Genomic DNA, 16,559 nt, shown 5'->3' with positions numbered 1-16,559 from the left:
ACTTTATGTTTCTCGTTGTTTATTTGTCAGTAATGGATGGGGTTTATGTTTATCCATTCCCTTCTTCTCACTTTTTACTTTAAAGTCATGTCAATAAAGAAAACCGGTATAGTGCACTGCAGGAGAAGGGGCTGTCAGAATTCAAAGTAATCAATTCACATGTATTTATTTCACAGTTTTATCAAACAGTAATTTTTATATGCTAGCAAAATAATTCACTATATTTTTATATGCTAGCTAAATAAAAGATTCCTCATCTGTAAAGGAATAAGTACAATTTAACTCTGTTTACTAAGTGGCATATATTACTAAATATATGCCCTTTTACCCTCATAAATAAAGATGAAACACTGTGATTAAGACTAGGACTTCCAGTCCTTAAATTTCCAGCACTTACACATGTCCCATTCCTTTTTTTTTTTCTAGTGTCCCTTGAGTCATCATTCATAATCAAAGAGGGTGCTGATGCTACTGGGTAAGAGAAATATCATTCAACAAACAAGAGATGAAAGAATTACCCGGTAGAGGAGAACCTGGTCTATTTCTCCCTGTCACTCATTCACCTGGTGCTCCCCACTGTCTAGGGAATAGATAGTTTGATACTATCTAATACTGGAAACACAGAATATCATTTAAGACTTTTCTTTGCTGTCAAAACTGGGTGCTTCTGCCTTGGGAGCAATACCAGGTGCTGGCCTCCAACTGTGACACTCCCGAAGGCAGTGCAGTGAAGACTTGATATAAGGCAGCTCCAAGAGCTCCACACTGCCCATGGCATACCTCCTTTAGGCTTATCTGCCTTTAGGCAACTGTGAGACCCAGGGGGCCTTGTTTTCACTAGCTTTTCATGGAAAAGACCTTCAAGATCATTGAGTTCAACCTTTGACCAACACCATGTCAACTGAACCATATCACTAAGTTCCATGTCCAGTAGTTTCTTGAACATTTCCAGGGGCGGTGACTCCACCACCACTCTGGGCAGCCTCTTCCAATGTCTGGCAAACTCTTCAGTGAATAAATTCTTCCGGATGCCCAACCTCACTATCTCCTGGTGCAGCTTGAGGCTGTGTCCTCTTCTCCTGTCATTGGGTGTCTGGGAGAAGATGCCCCACCTTACAACAACCTCCCTTAAGGCAGTTGTACAGAGCAAAAAGGTCTCCTGGGAGCCTCCTGTTCTACAGGCTAAACACGCCCATCTCCCTCAAGCTACTCCTCATAAGACTTACATTTTTGATTTCTATTTTCACAATATTTCTCTTACTGAAAAAAAACCCAAACCACTAAACTTCTTTTTGGTGGCAAACACAGCCTAGCAAGGACAGCACAAAACTTAAAATTCTCTGCTGCAGCTAAACATAGCCAATGTTTAAAGTATGTCGCACCTTAAAAGGACACATTTCACTTTTTCAAGGTCACTGAATCAAGCTGGAAGGTGACTGGAGAGAGAACAACACATGAGTTCCAGATGTCTCTTCTACAGCTTTTCTTCCACTAAGAGATGGGCTTTCCCTTTTGCAAAGTGCAGATGCATGACCAGGCCCAGAGCCACCTCCCTTCCTCACACACGCTATACACATGGACCTTGAACGTCATCTGAACGCACAACTCCCACAGAAGTCAGTGAGCACAGGTAAACTCAGCCCTCAGATATTTATTGCATGTCTAGTTCAGCATCACGTCATACATATACCTTGGGCCTGGTCCTACAGTGGCTGCAGTGAACCAATTTCCCTGGCTTCCCCCTGGGTGGGGTATAACTAATGAACGGTCCCAGAGCTGATCCAGCTTTGCCCAATAAGATGGATTACAAGCCTCCTCAGATCTCTTCCAACATGAATTTTCCTAGGGTCCTAATGCACAGGTTCTATGGCTCTAACTGCATGGGTGAGAAAGGGTGGGAGAAAAGATGAGAAGCAAAGAGACAGAGGCTAATGTTTAAAGTACAGCTGGTGACAATTTCTTATCTTTCAAGTATTCTGTTTGTGCTAGAAATTCCTACCTCTTCCTGAAAGTGAAATCAAAATTAAGTAACTGATTTTTGCTAAAGATTTCCCCAGGGATTACTCGTATTCTAGAAGGTGGAAAGACAAGGCAGTAGAACTTAGTTGGAAATAATTTATCAATTGAGTCCTTATACTCCAAACACGCACAAATGCAAGAGTTTTCACCTGAAGTCTGAGCAAATGTCCTGTTTGTCCAGTTGTGGTGTACGTTTTCTTTGGAAATTTAGTTAAGAGGTTTACAAACCATTTACTTAATTTGATGGGCCTGTGTGCAAGACAGGGCACACAGTTTTGGGCAGGGATTTTTGAACCTAAAGTGAATTGTTTCCTCAGCAACTGTATTCCTTGGAAACAGAAAACTCTCCAAAATAGGTCTTTGCCCTGGCAAATATGCACATCTCCGTGAAAGCCTGAGAGTCTGCAGGGCACTGCTCTAGCATTTCAATCGCAGTTGGAAAACAAAACCTCAAGAAGCCAGAAACTACTGGCTCTTCCCTCTGTGTTTGGCCAGTAGCTCTTTTAATGATTTCCAGGAGAAAAGACCTGGCTTTTTTCTGTCCCAAGGCCCTTCTGACTACCTGGATTCCTCAAGATGGAAACACTATCAAACTATCTATTCCCTGTTATCTTAAACAGATATGCGTTTCCCTTGAAAAAAACCCCATGTATCTACTGTCACCTTGATCACCCTTCCCCTCAGGGTCCTCCCCGCAACCCCAGACCAGCCCCTTCGCGGCAGGAAGCGGCCCTAGGGCAGACACAAGCCCTGCCCACCCCTTAATTTGGCTCTTAGCCCCTCACCTTCGAAGCCCCGCTGGGCGCAGCCCCCTCATCGGGGCAGAGCGGCAGGGACGGGCCCCAGCCCCGCCCCGGCTTCCCACCGCCGCCTCCGCGGGCGGCCGGAGGAGCGGGGCGCGGGCAGGGCCGGGCGAGGGGCGGGTTAAAAGCGGCTGCAGGTGAACGGGGAGGGACCTTAAAGCTCCGGGGCGGCGAGGCCGGGGCCGCCCGCTCCGCAGCCACCGGCGGAGCCACGTTGATCGGCGCAGCCCGGCTGCGGCGCCGGGAGCTCCCGGCGGGGTGAGCGCCCCTTAGCAGCGGGCCCCGCTGAGGCAGGTGAGGGGCGCGGCGGGAAGGGAAGGAGGGAAGGGGGGCGGCGGGGCAGCTGAGGCCGCACTTGTTGCGGGGCCGGGGCTGCGGCGGTGCCGCCGGGAGCTCTGGTGGCGCAGCCCGCCGGAGAGAGAGCGGGGCCGGGCGCGGAGCCGCCGTGTGCGCTGCCCAGCCTGCCCCGGCAGGATTTACCCTGCCCGGGCCGGATTTACCCTGCTCGGCATGGGCGCTCTCCGCTTCCCGTCCTCCGCTTGAGCGTCACGGGGAGCGCTCGAAGCCCGGGAGCAGTTTTGGTTGGGAATGCTCGTGTCTCTGTTGGTTACGCGTTTAACTTACGGCGAAATCTTTATTCCCCTCCCGGCAGCTCTCTGTGAGCGCGTTATGTGAAGTACGTACGACCAGCCACGACACCAGGCAAAATCAAGGTTCCTGCAATTACAGGTAATTTGCGACACGCCTACAGATGTTAAGAGAGCTGCGGGAAGGTAAACAGCTTGCATCAGTAAAACTGACAGGTCCTGTGAGTGTCTGATCACACGCTGGAAACATTCCTTAGAATTACAGGGGGAGTAGGAAATGAGGTGTGAGTCAGAAATAAATGAATTTCTGAGTATCGGGGCTGGCGCAAAGAATGAGTACTTACAGTTTTAAATAAAACATGAAGGCCCTGCTGGAGTAGGGGCAGGAGTGCTTGCTTAGTGCCTTGCACTAGCTAGGCGCTGGGCATGTTTTGGGCATGACTGGCTTTTCCGTCATCAGGCTTTCCTAGGTTGGGTGTTACTTTCACAGTCTCTCATGCTGAAGAATCTCTCCCCTGTTCTCAACACGGGAGATTATTTCCTTGTCGTGTATCCCATTAGTTTTCACCATGTGGCCTGAAAATACTTTTGAGACAACAGACAGAGGGTTGCAAGAAGGAAGTGGCCTTTTTTTCTTAAGAATGCTCTTTTAAACCTAGGTTTTATAACTTTGATAATTAATGGCTGTGTCCTATATGAAATACTGAGGGTTTGGGTCCAGATTGGTTTGGGATCACCACAGCGTATGTGTGTACACTGAGTCAAATGCAGAATAAAATGTATTTTCATCCTTAATTTTCTTAAAGGAGTTATGTAATTTTTAACGTTTCTTGGCCTCCACTGCTTAGCCTGGAAACCCTGCTTGCCAGATACATCCTTTGAGGAGCCCCAGAGAAAAGAGAATAGGCAGGAGGATGTATGTGTGATTGGGTTAGATCTGCCTTAGAGAGCAATGTGGAACGAGCCTCAGCCTGGAAGAAGGTGGTATCTCCACGTGTCAACTAGGCATTGCAATGTAAATTTCCCGGCCGGCTTTTCAGCACATTTCCAGAGCCATGAGGTTACATCTGTACTGCATGTCAGTGTTTCTAGGCGACTTCCAGCTGGTCCCCAGAACTGTCAGTCTCATAACTGGTAGGATTACGTATCTCAGAACTTAAAAATGGGACTGTAAAACCCCATGAATTATCATACTTCTCTGGAGAAATTGATTCTGTTCTGACAGGGCCAGTTCTCTCAATTTGCTGAAGCTAGGCCTGTGACAGTGTTGCTGTTTTACATCCTTTGATGCGCAACCCAGGTAGATTATTTTGGCAGCCTTATTTATTTTGTGCAAAAAAAGTAATTGTACATGAAAAATATATAGCAGGCTATCTTAGTAACTGGAAAAATAACAGCACTTTGAGTTACATGTGCAAGTTTGTCACAGTCACTGCATAACCTCTGTGGGTACTTGTGAGTAAAGAAGATGCTTTTACAAATGGATTATTGTGAACACTTGCAGTTAAATCAGAGGTCCCAGACACTGTGTGAAAGAGGAGCATGGGTTGAAGCTGGTTTTTTCTTTTGATGTTTTCCCTTGTTCTGTTCCTTGCTGATTTTAATTGTTACTTAATGATGACTGATGAGGTATCTGGAAGGAAAACTGTGACTCTTACCTGGCTAAATACCAGTTTGTGTAAGGAAAAGCTTGAAGTGATGATATATGAGGTGAGATAAAGTGCTGTCAAAACAGCAGGAATATAGAAAAAGAGAAGCACGACTCCTGTTACTTGATAAGAATGTTGAAACTAATTCTATTCCTTATCGTACACCTGCATTTCTTCCTGTAATAGAGTTTTAAAAAGGAAAGACTTTACTCTTGATGAATGAAATAACAAAATACAGTGCACTGTAGCTTTCCTCGAGCATGTAAAATGTTAGTGTTTATGAGTTTAATCAATGTTTCCAAAAGGGTTGGAAAGAGAAGACAGAGGCTTGTTAATTTTAGAGGAAAGGAGAGACTTGTAGAGGGAATGTAGACATCTGCCTAGGTGTAGGGGGATGGAAATAGGCATTAGGTAACAGGCTTAAAAGAAAAAGTAACATTAAAAAGTCATAACTAAAAAACTATTTTGATGACCAGAAGCAGGGCACAGTATCTCTAAAACTTTCTTTAAGATTTATGGGAAATAGGACACTTGTATCAGTGGAGACCTAGTCCTCGGGAATTCAGCTTTCTTCCAAAGTAAGAAGCTTTAAGCGTACTTTGAAGGAAAGGCTTACAGGGGAAGATGGCTGAGACAGGCTAAACTCCAATAGGACTTGTGCTGTCTTGTTATGCCTTCAAATGTGACCTCTGATTTCCTGTTTTGTGCAAGTAGAATTAATTTTGTGCAGAGATGTTCTGGAGGATAGGAATCTCCAGTTACACTTGCAGGCTGGTGAAACAGGTATGAATGCTTCCAAGCATCCTTGGAAAATGACTTAAAACTTATGTGAGGACATGAATATGGGACAGTCATAAGGGTGTCATTGTGGGCAGAAACTGAACCCTTAAATGCTCTTGATATTTAAGTAGCATAATTTTTTAATAACGTTTAACTACATACAAATTGGGTCCTAATCTGTTGGGTTTCTCTGGATTTCATGCTGGGTTTAATTAGAGCAAAGAATGCCTCCTATTTTCCTAAACTTGAGTAGAAGAAAAGAACAATGCTTGCAGTGTTCAGACCTGCAACTATCAGAGGTTTCCTGTTCCTGATTAGTCTTTGCCTGTTCTTGTGTCAAATCAGATAGACTGTAATCCTTCTGTTGTGGCTCTTCTCCTCTCCAGTTTCCACTCTGATCTGGAGATAGGTGTTCAGAACAAAGTTTAAGAACTACTAGAGAGAATTGCACAGGCTTTTGTGATTGTTAGGCTGCTCCTTTGATCTTTTTCAGCTTTTTAGGAAACAAGTAGAGTTGTTGATAGTCTAGAGTCTTCCAGCTGCATACTCATTGAAGTTTTTAATATACTGCTGTAAAAATAAAATAGCTGGAAGCTACCTATTAAAGGATTTTAGTTGTCAAGGTCTAAGTTCAAAGCTTTGTCTTCTTGCATTTTGAACTCTGCATTAAAGCTATAGCAATGTAGGGAGCTGCATTCTTTTACAGGTGTCAGAAATATCCTGGATGGATGATTTCAAGCTTGGTGCTTCCAGCTTTGAACTGTTACTTATCTGTCTTCGTCCATTGAGCCTGTGAAGCTTGTAATGTAGTGGAGCATTTCAGGAGAGCAGCCCTGTGAGATGGTGAGATTTTTATCTCTAGTTTAATGTCTGGGAAACTGAGGCATGAGGCAGACTGACAAATTAGGTAGGAAGTCTGAGCAAGTTAGCAAGTGATTGCTGTAGCCTGTGTGCCCACCTTTCTTGGTGAAATGAAGGGATGCTGTCTTTCGGAAGATGTTAATCTGTATTTATTAGAAGCTTTCTTGCTTCAGCCTTGACAGTGCTGCTGTTCTTGTAGTACAGCCCCAAAACTAGCTCAGCAGCAGGAATAATGAAATCTACACGCTGGCAGTTAAGTGATTGCTGTAAACTAGATGCCAGGTTGGCAGGGTGGAGGCATGCTGATGCAAAACTGCTGAAACACAGACTAGGGTGTTCTTCAAATCTGAGTAATGACACAGCATTATGCAGCTCTAGGACACCTCGGTGCTGGTTATCACCTCCCTCTGTGAGCTCCTGCTCCAGTGCAGCTGTTGAGATCAACACCTGAAGGGAAGGTTGTCTCAGCAGCATGTTTGAATGCATGTTGGACCTCAACAAGCAGCAGTACTTCTTGTGTGAAGTTGGGTCATAAAATAATTTTGGCAATGATTTTACATCTGTTAGTTTAGATGTTCTGAAGCTTTTCTGTTGCAACAGTTCTGCATTAAACTGCTTCTCTTGGGTATGTGAGTTGCCTTTGTCCCCAGCTGGGGGAGGGAAGCAGGGACATTTGAGACCAGTGCTTTTTGGCTTAAAGATTATCTTGATTAACACATTCCCACATGGAATAAAGTGACTTTTTTCTTGGCAGTCTGCTGATCTTTTATCAGTATCCAGAGGCACTACAGAAAGTGGTGGAAAGTCACCCCAGACTGATAACTCCTGGTACACAGTAACACTGAAATTCTGATGGAGGTGGAGTCATTGTGAATACCCTCTAAATTTCTGTGTAAATCCAGTACAGTAAATAATTTGGTATCCAAACTGAAGGCAAGAAGGGTATAATCATAGTCTGAATTTGTGCATAAATTAGGGGTCTGTGGACCTCTTCTTGAATGAGACTCCTAGTATGTTCCTGTAGTATAAACAGATACTGTCATCCTTGCTTTTGACTACTTTTTTTTCTTGCTCGTTAATATCCTATAGCACAAGAACCATGTATGTATGTGATAGAAACACATCTTCTGTTGCTTTTACACCTTCACTGTATTTATTCCAGCTGTGGATTTAGCCAATGAGTGATGAATTTCCAGTATAACAGTCTTCAACAAAGGAAAATGGTGTCTGTTAACAAGCCAGCTGGACTCATAAACAGGGGAGCTCAGTGATGATTTGCAGGGATTTTCACTGGGTGTGTGCACCATGCTGTGATTGCAGTTTAATGTAGGCTTACAGGAGCTAGCTTTAAAGTAGAAGGCAGTCTAGCCATGGCAGCACAGAGCTCAAAATACTGCCCATAAGCTGTAGAACCACAGGAGTTAAGCTGTAGTTCTTCTCTTGCTGCTATCTAGCTTACTGGGGGGGGGGGGGGGGGTGAGGAGGAGAAAAACCCCACAAATCAACAACAAAAAAGAAACCAAATCCCAAATGAAACACCTGTTTATGTGGCTATGTTGTGTCATCATACAGAACTGTTTCCCTTGTAACTTAACTTTTCAGTCATGCAGGTGATATTTTATGATTGTTTTTAGCTGTTAACTGTAACAACCATATCCCACTGTGGTCCTCTAATTGTTGAATGAAACAGAAGGTGCTGCTGGTAGTAGAACAGATATCTATGTGGAGACTTGGAAAAGCTTATTTTCATGCCCGGTTGCAATTTTTGTGAAGTAGAATTTAACATTTAATGCCCTCCCCTCATAGAAATTATTCTAAATCCAGTTTCTTCCTTTATAACCAATCCCTATCCTCATTCCTACGTTATAGTTTTTCCCCAAAATTCACCTAAGCTTTCATGTCTTTAATGTGCTCTTGTAGAGTTCTGTGCCAGCAAACTAGGTAAGTCCTTGGCTGTCTAAATACTATTATTTCTGTAAGCATTTGGCAGGATTTGCTCACATAGAAATAATATCTTGACTGGCCCTATTAAAATAGGATTTACCAACCCACTCATGGGATGTCATTTTCCTGCTTTCTTCTCCATTGGTCTGCAAGACAGTTAATATTTTACTTGCTAGTGAAAAGGAAAACAAGTATTTGGAAGACAGATAACCTATGATCAAGGTTCTAGCTTTTGAGTGAGTAAAGAGTAAATGAGCCATCACATCAGTACAGGTAGCCCTTATGGGGTGTTTAGTTGAAGTGATCTGCACTGGTGGCTTTAGTAGTGTGAAGGGTCATACTTGGCTAAATTAAATTCTGCTTGGATCACTGTGTCTGTTTGTTGGAGAGGGGAGGACATTTGGCAGTGTCTGAATTGCCTTTACTGGATCCCTTAAGCTGCATTGAGGGGAACTGTTTGAAGCCAGCTAGTAGGAAACACAGTGGCCAAAGTATTTGGATGGCATTCAGGCTGCCTGGATATGGCACTACAATCTTTCAAGAAGAAGATAGTGAGACTTCACTGGTGTCTGCTCAGTGCCTGTAGCATTCTGGAGTAGTCCAGAAGTCATATGACTCTCCACCAGTGTCAAAACAAGCCTGAGAGGCTGTGAGCAAGAAGGGGCAAAGGTTGGTGGCTTGCTCAGCAAGCAGTGGGAAGAACAGTGGATGGTGGCAGGAGGAGCTGAAGAGATAGCTGGAAGATTTGGTAAGGTGTGTGGGAAGGGTGAAGGGAGGAGTGTTTGGGCAAATAGGAAAGACAAAGGCTTTTTTGGAAAGGAGAGGAGATGTAACCAGGAGACTCTGGACAAAAGACTGCCTCTTCAAAGTGTGGTGGCTTTTTTCTTCTTTCTTGGTCCAGATACAGATGTGTCTTTGCTAGAATTGAAGCACAGATTTTTGGCTTAACAAGCACAATATACTCTCGGAGAATATGGAGCAAGTCGGATGAAGAGGAGTGTTGCCAATGCCTCTTTCATGCTGACTGCTCATTCTTACCCATGCTTTGCAACTTGTAGCCTGGGGTTTTTGTTGTTGGTGGGTTTTTTTGGGTTTTGGGGGTTTGTTTGTTTTGGTGTGTTTTTTTTTTAATGTAGCTGAACTTTTCAGATGATCTGTGGGTCTGTACTGTTAAGCAGATTGATGAAATGGATTAAGTTTAAAAAAACCAAACCAACCAAAACATACTAGTCCTGGGAAGAATTTATGGACAAGTTGCCTGCTTTATAATGCAGCTCCACAAAGGCACAGGACATGAGCTGTAGTATGACCTTAGCAGAAAACAGAACTAGGGGAGCTTCTTGAGCTAGCTATACACTGTGGAACTTGTGTTTTGAATCTCCTTCTGCACAGGGAAGAGGAAACAAATCCATGTGAAGTTATAACAGAATGGCAGCACTACTGGTGTGCAGTGAGATGTGAAGCTAAGAGACAAGGCTTATGAGGAGCACATACATAGGTTTCACTTCATAGCCTTTTCACTCTAAGAAGATGGTTGACAGGCAGGGAGAAGATGGAATGACTGAGAAGAAAGTAAGGACTCTGGAGGAGTTACAGGATAGGTGGATAATGTGTGTAGTACCACTGTTTGCCTGGTGCCTGTCTTCTACAGGACTTATTTTCAAATGTTCGTAAGTATTTCTCATCATAGTACTTAGTTGAAGTGTCATTTTAAAAGTACTGTAATTGCCATATGTGTGTAATAGTAACAGAGCAGACTAAAAAGTTGTAACTGTCCCTCTGTTTAACAATGCAATAATTGCAAATGAAAATTCTGAAAGAATTTTCATCAATCAGATGATAGAAAAGGAGTGGAAACAGTTAAAAATCCAGCTGATATGTTCAGTAAGGTTCTCTGGTATTAAGGGTCTTTCCTGTGTTCTCATAGGTTGTTAACCCTAGAGACTCTCTGTAACTGTGTGCTAATGAACAAAGAATGTTTCTTCTTGGAAAAAATGACCTAGTAGAATAGCAAGGTAAATCTGTTTCTGTGTGGCTTCAGTCACATACAGAGGAAATAGCCCATACGGATTGTGCATCCTGAAGGAGGGTCAGGAAAAGATCTCTCCAGTCTGGAGGAGATCTTGGATCTCCCCCTTGGTTTTCACCTCCTGGAGTATAACCCCACACAGTCAACCAGCAGGATCTGAGGAAAATGTAGTTTATGGACTAGTGAGGGGAGATTACATTTAAATCCCAGTAACTCAAGGAAAAGATACCATTGTGTTGGGTAACAGTTAAGTGTCCTCATTTTCTCTGAGCTGTTGTGTACTTTGACTGATACTCAGTCAAAGCATGTGGCCTACTGATTATATGTATCTCACTGTAAACCAGGAAGGTTTTTGACATTACTCAGAATGGGAGTGTGACGTGAAAGACAACTACAAAATACTGTCATCATTTTCTTCCTCATGTGGTGTGATCCAGCTCAGTCAGGAAAATCTTGTGATTGATATGATGACCTTTTTGCTAGTAGCTGCTCTTTAAAGCAACTTTGAAAAGATGATTTTGCTTATTGGTGCCATGTGCTGTAAATGCCAAGAAATATGTGCTCTGAGATAGAAACACATTAACAAAGTTGTGAAATAAAAACCTGCGTGAACAATTTCAGAATCAAGAGATCTGTGAGCCCTCCTAGAGGGTCCTGGCTGATAGGCAAAAGAAGTGCCAGTTTCTTGAATACAGAGTAGTTTGCAAACTAATTTTCTGTAAATCCATCTGAAGTGGAGGGGTGTGGGAAGATGGGCTGGAATGCCTCTGAATGCTCTCTGTGAAAAGCTGTTTGTGGAAGCTGCAAAAACTTAGACAATTTTGGTGTTCCTGAGGAGACTGAAAGGTGAAATCCTTAATTCCTTACAGTACAGTCATAGTAATTAATTTGAAACATACCTGCTGGAAACTATATTGTTCTGTTGAAAAAGTCTCTGAGCTACTGCTGGCCTGTCTGAACTCTTCAAATGATGACTATAGCACTCTCCCAGCCTCTGAAATATCTCCCCTAATCTAGGACTAATAAAGTCTGTGTTATGAGAAGAAGACTCCAACCTGACATGCGTTCACAGTGGAGGAGTCCTTATCCACTTACCCCTGCCTTATACCCTTATCCACTTGCCCTTTTTGTAGTTAGTGAAAAGAAAAGCAATTTTGGTATGAATCTTAAGCATTGATTTTAAACATCCAACTGGAGATGGATAATGACCAGGATTTTACTTTCATTGCTTCAAGCTAGTGTGGAGTTTGCTTTGACTAAGAATGCAGTCACACTTTTTAAACTGGTGAATGTAGGTTATCCAGACCTTCTCATGGAAGGTGCAGAGCATCAGCAGTAGTTGCTCAAGGCCTGTCTTTATTGCAGGAATGTACTCAAATCATTATTTACACTCTAAAGATAAGGATAAACCCATTGGCTTTGATTTATTATAGGAATTCTAACATGTTATTTTTAACATAACATCTGCCTTACTTTTGACTGATATCTTCTATAATTTTGTTACTGTTATCAAGCTACTAGAAGTTGTCTCTTTTAATTTAAGGCTGTGTTCATAATTTTCCCATCTGTCTTTCTTACTTAATGTGGCATTGGCAAATACACCTTGGAGTCAAATGAATGTGGTGCCATGTGTGTAATCCAGTATGAAATACTACCTGCTGATATGTGATTAGGTTAGCATGTATGACTAGTTGCAGGTAAGCCCGCTGCGTCAACAAAACGTTACCACAGCCAGTGGATGTGCTGCAATTATGATATTGCCTTTGTTTTAAACCACATGCTTGCTGGTATTTGTTTCCTGTCTTGATTAATCTTAGTTTTATTTATTTGTCTTGTCTTAGGTCAGAGGATTGAAACAAGACCATGGATTGGGGAGCTCTGCATACCATTTTGGGAGGTGTAAATAAGCACTCCACCAGTATTGGGAAGATATGGCTCACAGTCCTCTTCATCTTCCGTATCATGATCCTGGTTGTGGCTGCAGAGAGAGTCTGGGGAGATGAACAAGATGATTTTGTCTGCAACACGCTTCAGCCTGGCTGCAGAAATGTTTGCTATGATCACTTTTTCCCCATCTCTCACATCAGACTCTGGGCCCTGCAGCTGATCTTTGTCTCCACACCTGCGCTGCTGGTGGCCATGCACGTGGCTTACAGGAGACATGAGAAGAAAAGGCAGTTCAGAAAAGGAGACCAGAAATGTGAATTCAAGGACATCGAAGAAATTAGGAAACAGAGGTTTCGTATTGAGGGCTCCTTGTGGTGGACATACACCAGCAGCATCTTTTTCAGACTGGTCTTTGAAGCAGTCTTCATGTACGCGTTTTATTTCATGTACGATGGGTTCCGAATGCCTCGCTTAATGAAGTGTAATGCCTGGCCCTGTCCCAACACTGTAGACTGCTTTGTTTCCCGACCTACTGAAAAGACCGTGTTCACTATTTTCATGATTGCTGTGTCCAGCATTTGCATTCTTTTAAATGTGGCTGAATTATGTTACTTACTGGCAAAGTTTTTCCTCAGAAGGTCTAAAAATGCTGGAAATTCAAAACAGCAACCCAACCATGAGAATAAGGAAGAAACCAAACAAAATGAAATGAATGAGTTAATATCTGATAGCTGCCAGAACACAGTTATAGGGTTTACAAGTAGCTAAGGTGGTGCCAGTGCTGATGTTCACTCTTTTTGGAGTGAATGTTTTATTTAAAGGCTGCAAATGAAATTTGTTGTATGAACAAGGTTGGGTGAGGTTTTGATGCATAGTGTCAGATGTCAAGTAGGTACGCGTCTGGGAAAAGTCAGGGCAGCCTAAACATGTGAAAATTGCGTGAGGATTAAATAGGAAGATACACTTTCCTATGAGTACCCTTACAAGCTGACTATGACAAGTGGGAAGCCCACTGCTACCTTCATGCTGACACAGCTCCTGAAAACTAAATGCAACAGCAATAAGAACAAAACTCTTTCCAAGCTAGGTATTCTAGTATTACAAGATGTTTTGTAATAGTGATAGTTTTTACTTGTGAACTGATGATTAAAATATTTTTCTAAAATCTAAGATTCCATGTTACTTAAGGTGTTATAGTACACAACTGACTGTGTTTTATTTCTTAACCAGGCATATGCAGATGAACCCTGTAATACCATATTCATAGGGAGGAGAGAGCAATAGGCTACATACATCTTCACAGTTTTGCAAGTGCTGCTTGAGATGCTTGCATACACGCTGCTGGCTGTAGGGGAATTGTATGAAAGCCTACCAGTGTGGACATTTGAGGTACCTAGATTCTGAGTGCAAACTCCTGCCTAAAAACAGCACAAGAACATAGTTACAGCCTATGTAGACTTGTTTAAACAGCTAGCAGACCTGGTAATCTCACCGATCTCTTAATTGCTTACTGCCAGTTTTATAGCAACTTAAGTTTATGTAGATGTTTATTTCTTTAATGTTTTAGCTGTTTCTTTATACTGTATCACATCATGGAACTTTTGATTTGTTTGCTTTTTTTGTAGTAGACTGATGGTGCTGTTATGAGACTAGAGTCTGTCTGGTTTCATGGACATGGAAAAGTATTCCTGGAAATGGAGCAAGTCTTCTGAATAAAAGGCAAACACTTTAACCTTTCTTAGTGAAGTGAGAGTCTATATGTGAATGCTAGGCAAGATTTTAAGTAGGAACTTACAAAAAACTTTTTCAAGTAGAGACTCTACATCCAAAGTGCACATAACCTCTTGGCACCCCTCATTCCCATCCAGGGCACTGATGCCCTAATTCTGTTGTCCATACTCTAATGGAGATACACAGGGACCTCTGAGTGCATGGCAGTATGTGGCTGTGGGAGGGGTGTGCTTGTGAAAGCCAGGGAACCTGAAAGTCAGAGGTGGGTGCAATGCAAAACAGCTATATTGTCTTGTGTTTCCTGTTTTGGGCCACTTCTCACCACCATGGATACACTGACCTCGGCAGAGCTAAGTTTTGGGGGTTTGTTTGTTTGTTGTCATTTTACAAATGGATTGGCCTCACTAATTTTGTATAATTTTTGTATAGGGCTCAGAACAAAGAGCGGGTATCCTTAGGAGCCTATACTGCAGAGTGCCCTTTTCCTCATGCTGTTGTATCACACTTCTTACAGGTGCTAGCACAGCTCTGTGTGTGTGTCCATGCTCTAAGAGGGCTTCAGTGGGTTGGTGGTTTTATTTGTGACTAGTAAAACCCTAACGGAGCAGGCACAAGCAACAGGAGAGAGAAAATGCCTAGAGTCAGCTCTGTCCCTGCATGAGGGCCTGAGCTGAGCCCTGCCATTTATCTATTCTCTTCCACTGGCAAACTCCTGATCTTTCCTGCCTTCACAGCACATTTTCTTTTTTTGATCACTGTTCTGAGAAGAAATTGCTGCTAGTCTTCTGAATGTGTCTACCAGCAAGCTTAAGGAAAAATATACACAACTATGGTATACTAGTGTGTATTATTCTCTCTGCAGATTTAAGGAAGCTGATCCCTTAGGGTCAGAAAAGGGGGTGCTCAGGCTGTATTTTGCTGGATCACTCCCCAGGCTGCCCAGGTGCACAAGCACAGTGGTGGTTCCAGGGTCTGAAGATACAGCTACTTCTCTTCCAGGACCGTGTTTCATGGAACAGCTTGAGACTTGACTTTCATCTGGGACATCTGTGGATCACATACCATATTGTGAATATGAATGGAGATCAGTTAATAATTATGCTTGACTGTGTCTTACCTCCTTAGTGGTCAATTTGAAATAGCCCTATGCTGAATTCCAATAAACCTGTGAAACACCTTGAGGTAGATATGTTTTCCTCAAATGGAGGGAGGGGTAGTTTTTCTTGGTCTATGATAAAATACAGGCCTGCAAAATCCCAGATGGAGAGACGATGATAGCTCTCTCTGTGGTTTTTCTTTTCCTGCTCACAAGTTTTCAAACACTGAGTTCTATTCTAGCAGTTAGTTTTTTCAAGAATGTCTCTTCCATGACTGTTTGTCTTTTCATCTTGGGTAAGTGGGCAAAGTTTCAGTGAAGAAATTGGTTGTCTGCAGTCCTTTGTAGGCCAGCACAAGTCTGTGTGTGGCCATGCTGTAAATGGATTTGGGTTGGCTGGACATTTCCTGTGTGGTAGCCAGGACCTGGTAAGGTGCAGTCTGGCAACACTGCCCTGTTGCTGTGGTGTCCTGGCAGCCAGATGGGTTGGGAGCAAATGTGTAAGTCCCATTGAATCTGCACCAAGGGCAGCTGTAAATCAAAGAGCCCAGAGCTGATCCAAGGCTTCACTAGCACTAAACTATTGATCATCTCAGCAGGCAAGACCAGTTGTGACTGATGTGTTTGGGTGAAATATTTCTTCTCATTCTACGTACAACCCTCATTATGAACACTCTCCTCTGAAATATCCCTAATTTCTGTTACTGCCAAGGTAAAGTTCCTGACAGTTTCAGTGCTTTCTTTAAATTATTCCTAGTAGATGGCACCATGATGAAATGACAGATTTAGTGACTTGTTTCTCCAAGTCAGCTTCCCCCTGCCTGCTGCATTTTGTGGCCTCAGTAGAGCAGGGAACTGTGTTTAGTAGGGTCACAGTTAACCCTTTCTGCAGGGAAAAGCTGAGCTCCTTTTCTTGGTTTCCAACTTCCTGTGCCTTTCCCTACTGGCTGAGGCTGGCCAGGGCTGTTCTGAACTGCAAAGCACACCTGCCCCCACACATTCTCTGTGCTTGCCCTTGCTCCTTCTCTGCAGCCATCCCTCTGGGAGAGGGTCTCACCTACTGGTGACTGGGTTATACTGTACTGGCACTACCATCCTCCCATGGTAGTTCAACCAGTTTTCTCTGATGGCAGCTGGCTCAACTGTCTCTGCCCATCCCTGCTGCTGTTCCCC

At 43.1% G+C, this 16,559-nt stretch overlaps 1 protein-coding gene and 1 long non-coding RNA gene across 4 annotated transcripts in view; one reads left to right on the top strand and one right to left on the bottom strand.

Annotated features, from left to right (window-relative positions):
• The window catches only part of LOC132323470 (uncharacterized), a 29,654-nt gene extending 26,712 nt beyond the window's left edge, over nt 1-2,942 (bottom strand). Inside the window, exon 1 of the long non-coding RNA XR_009485352.1 lies at nt 2,805-2,942. This is a non-coding gene — a long non-coding RNA (uncharacterized LOC132323470). The remainder of the gene's footprint in view (nt 1-2,804) is intronic.
• Nucleotides 2,943-2,958: 16 nt separating this feature from the next.
• On the top strand, nt 2,959-14,296 carry LOC132323469 (gap junction beta-6 protein). Of its 3 annotated transcripts, none has more exons than XM_059838706.1 (3): nt 2,959-3,116; nt 3,475-3,551; nt 12,514-14,296. In XM_059838706.1, the coding sequence occupies exon 3, from the start codon at nt 12,536-12,538 to the stop codon at nt 13,325-13,327; it is 792 nt and encodes a 263-aa protein (XP_059694689.1). In that variant the 5' UTR covers nt 2,959-3,116; nt 3,475-3,551; nt 12,514-12,535; the 3' UTR covers nt 13,328-14,296. The 3 variants fall into 3 exon arrangements, with proteins under 3 accessions (XP_059694689.1, XP_059694692.1, XP_059694691.1); XM_059838709.1 differs by having other exon boundaries at nt 2,984-3,112; XM_059838708.1 differs by lacking the exons at nt 2,959-3,116; nt 3,475-3,551 and adding an exon at nt 3,575-3,595.
• The last annotated feature ends 2,263 nt before the right edge of the window (nt 14,297-16,559 follow it).

Source organism: Haemorhous mexicanus, chromosome 2, assembly GCF_027477595.1.
Source record: "Haemorhous mexicanus isolate bHaeMex1 chromosome 2, bHaeMex1.pri, whole genome shotgun sequence".
In the NCBI taxonomy this organism is placed as follows: Eukaryota; Metazoa; Chordata; class Aves; order Passeriformes; family Fringillidae; genus Haemorhous; species Haemorhous mexicanus.
Note: the sequence above shows the minus strand (reverse complement) of the source record. Positions and strands in the feature narration are given on the sequence as shown.